This window comes from Austrofundulus limnaeus, unplaced genomic scaffold (assembly GCF_001266775.1).
Source record: "Austrofundulus limnaeus strain Quisiro unplaced genomic scaffold, Austrofundulus_limnaeus-1.0 Scaffold574, whole genome shotgun sequence".
In the NCBI taxonomy this organism is placed as follows: Eukaryota; Metazoa; Chordata; class Actinopteri; order Cyprinodontiformes; family Rivulidae; genus Austrofundulus; species Austrofundulus limnaeus.
In genome coordinates, this window is record NW_013952976.1 from 7,082 (window position 1) to 8,737 (window position 1,656).

The window sequence follows — 1,656 nt, forward strand, 5'->3', positions numbered from 1 at the left end:
CTGAAAACAGTGCCCAAATTTATGCACCTGCCTAATTTTGATTAACCAATTATTGCACACTTTCTGTAAATCATATAAACTTCATTTCACTTCTCAAATATCACTGTGTTTGTCCTCTATATGGTGTATTTAACTGATTTTTTTAAATCCAAACAATCAATGATTTATAAAGGAAAATCATGAAAATTAGCAAGTCTGCCCCAACTTTTTCATATGACTGTATATAATTTTTTTACTTATGTTTTGTAACAATACACTTTGTTCTTTTATAATAGTATTTATTTTTTATTCCCTAAAGTGTTTTGTGGGATTTTGGTTCATCTTGTTTGATAAAGCAGTTCTTGTTGCATTTTTAATACATCCTTTCTTCTCTGTGCTGTTTTTGCAGACAATGTTTGTGCTGCTTCAAAGAGTATAAACATTTAGAGGTTTTTAATCAGCTGATCTACGCTCTCATCAACCTCGTCATTGCTCAGATCAGTAGCTTGAGGAACAGACTCTTCAGTGCCCAAAACCGCACACATAAAGGGACCGGGTCTGAATGGAGGGCAGACGAGTTAGCACCTGACTTGTTACCCCAGCCGCCCTCACCAGGGGAGAACGAACCTTTAAACGTAGAGAGAGACTCTGCTGAAGAGGATGCAGACACACCTGAAGGAAACCAAAACAAGACTCAAAGCCAGAATCAGGGGTCCAACCACACAGAGGAGGCTCAGGTGGAAGCACTGAGACCTGTGTGTGACAGTCGTGAGTCCAGGGAGGATGAGGATGGTGTTGCAACTGGCAGTGACATCAGTGACAGCCAGGATCCCTTCATCTGTTGGACCACAGAGGAGAGAGAAAAACTGCTGCTGTGTACTGCTAAGATTTTTCAAATACAGTTCCCCCTCTATACAGCTTACAAACACAACACACACCCCACCTTAGAGGTAAGGAGACATACCAACATGATCACTAATGTGTTCTAATGCAACAATGTGTTGTTTGTGTTCAATGTGTTCTAATATTTAGTTTGTTAGCTGTTGTCAGATGAACAGGTCARAAAACGTACACAGTTGTTTGATGACTTGTTTTTCAAGTCAGCACATTTGTGTTGCTGACAACAAACTGATGCATCTGTAGCTAAATATTAGACCTAATATCCTGCTCAGCTTAATGAGCATTGAACTTTGTCAACTTTTTACATAAACAAAAAAGGTCCTTCCTACCAACATACATGGAACAAATAGTCAATCTGTGAGTAAATCCTGAACAGAGTAAAAAAAATGAATATGATCTTTAGGTTTGATTTTGAAAAGGCCATACGTCGACCACTCATGTTTTAAGAAAGGGATTACTTTGTACATTACTAAAAGCTATATTTAAGCCATCAGTTTCACTATCAACATGAATGTTAAAATCTCCAATTATTATTATAATCTTATCAGTATTTAATAATAAATCAGTCAGAAAATATGAGAATTCAAACAAAAACTGAGAATAAGGGCCTGGAGGACGATAAATAAGTAACAGAGGTTTTTCTGATTTCTGTTTTGGATGAGAAAGACTGAGGGACAAGACTCAAACAAATTATAACTAATATTTGTTTTAGCATTAATTAATAGTTATGACTTATAAACTACAGCTGCTACTCCACCATGACCTGTTGTTCTAGGA

At 36.9% G+C, this 1,656-nt stretch overlaps 1 protein-coding gene across 1 annotated transcript in view; it reads left to right on the forward strand.

Annotated features, from left to right (window-relative positions):
• usp34 (ubiquitin specific peptidase 34) overlaps positions 1–1,656 on the forward strand; it is a gene marked incomplete in the record, with an annotated part of 159,254 nt that overhangs the window by 6,781 nt on the left and 150,817 nt on the right. The window contains 1 exon segment of the mRNA XM_014026634.1: positions 389–929. Within this exon segment, the coding sequence (XP_013882088.1) occupies positions 389–929 (541 nt within the window).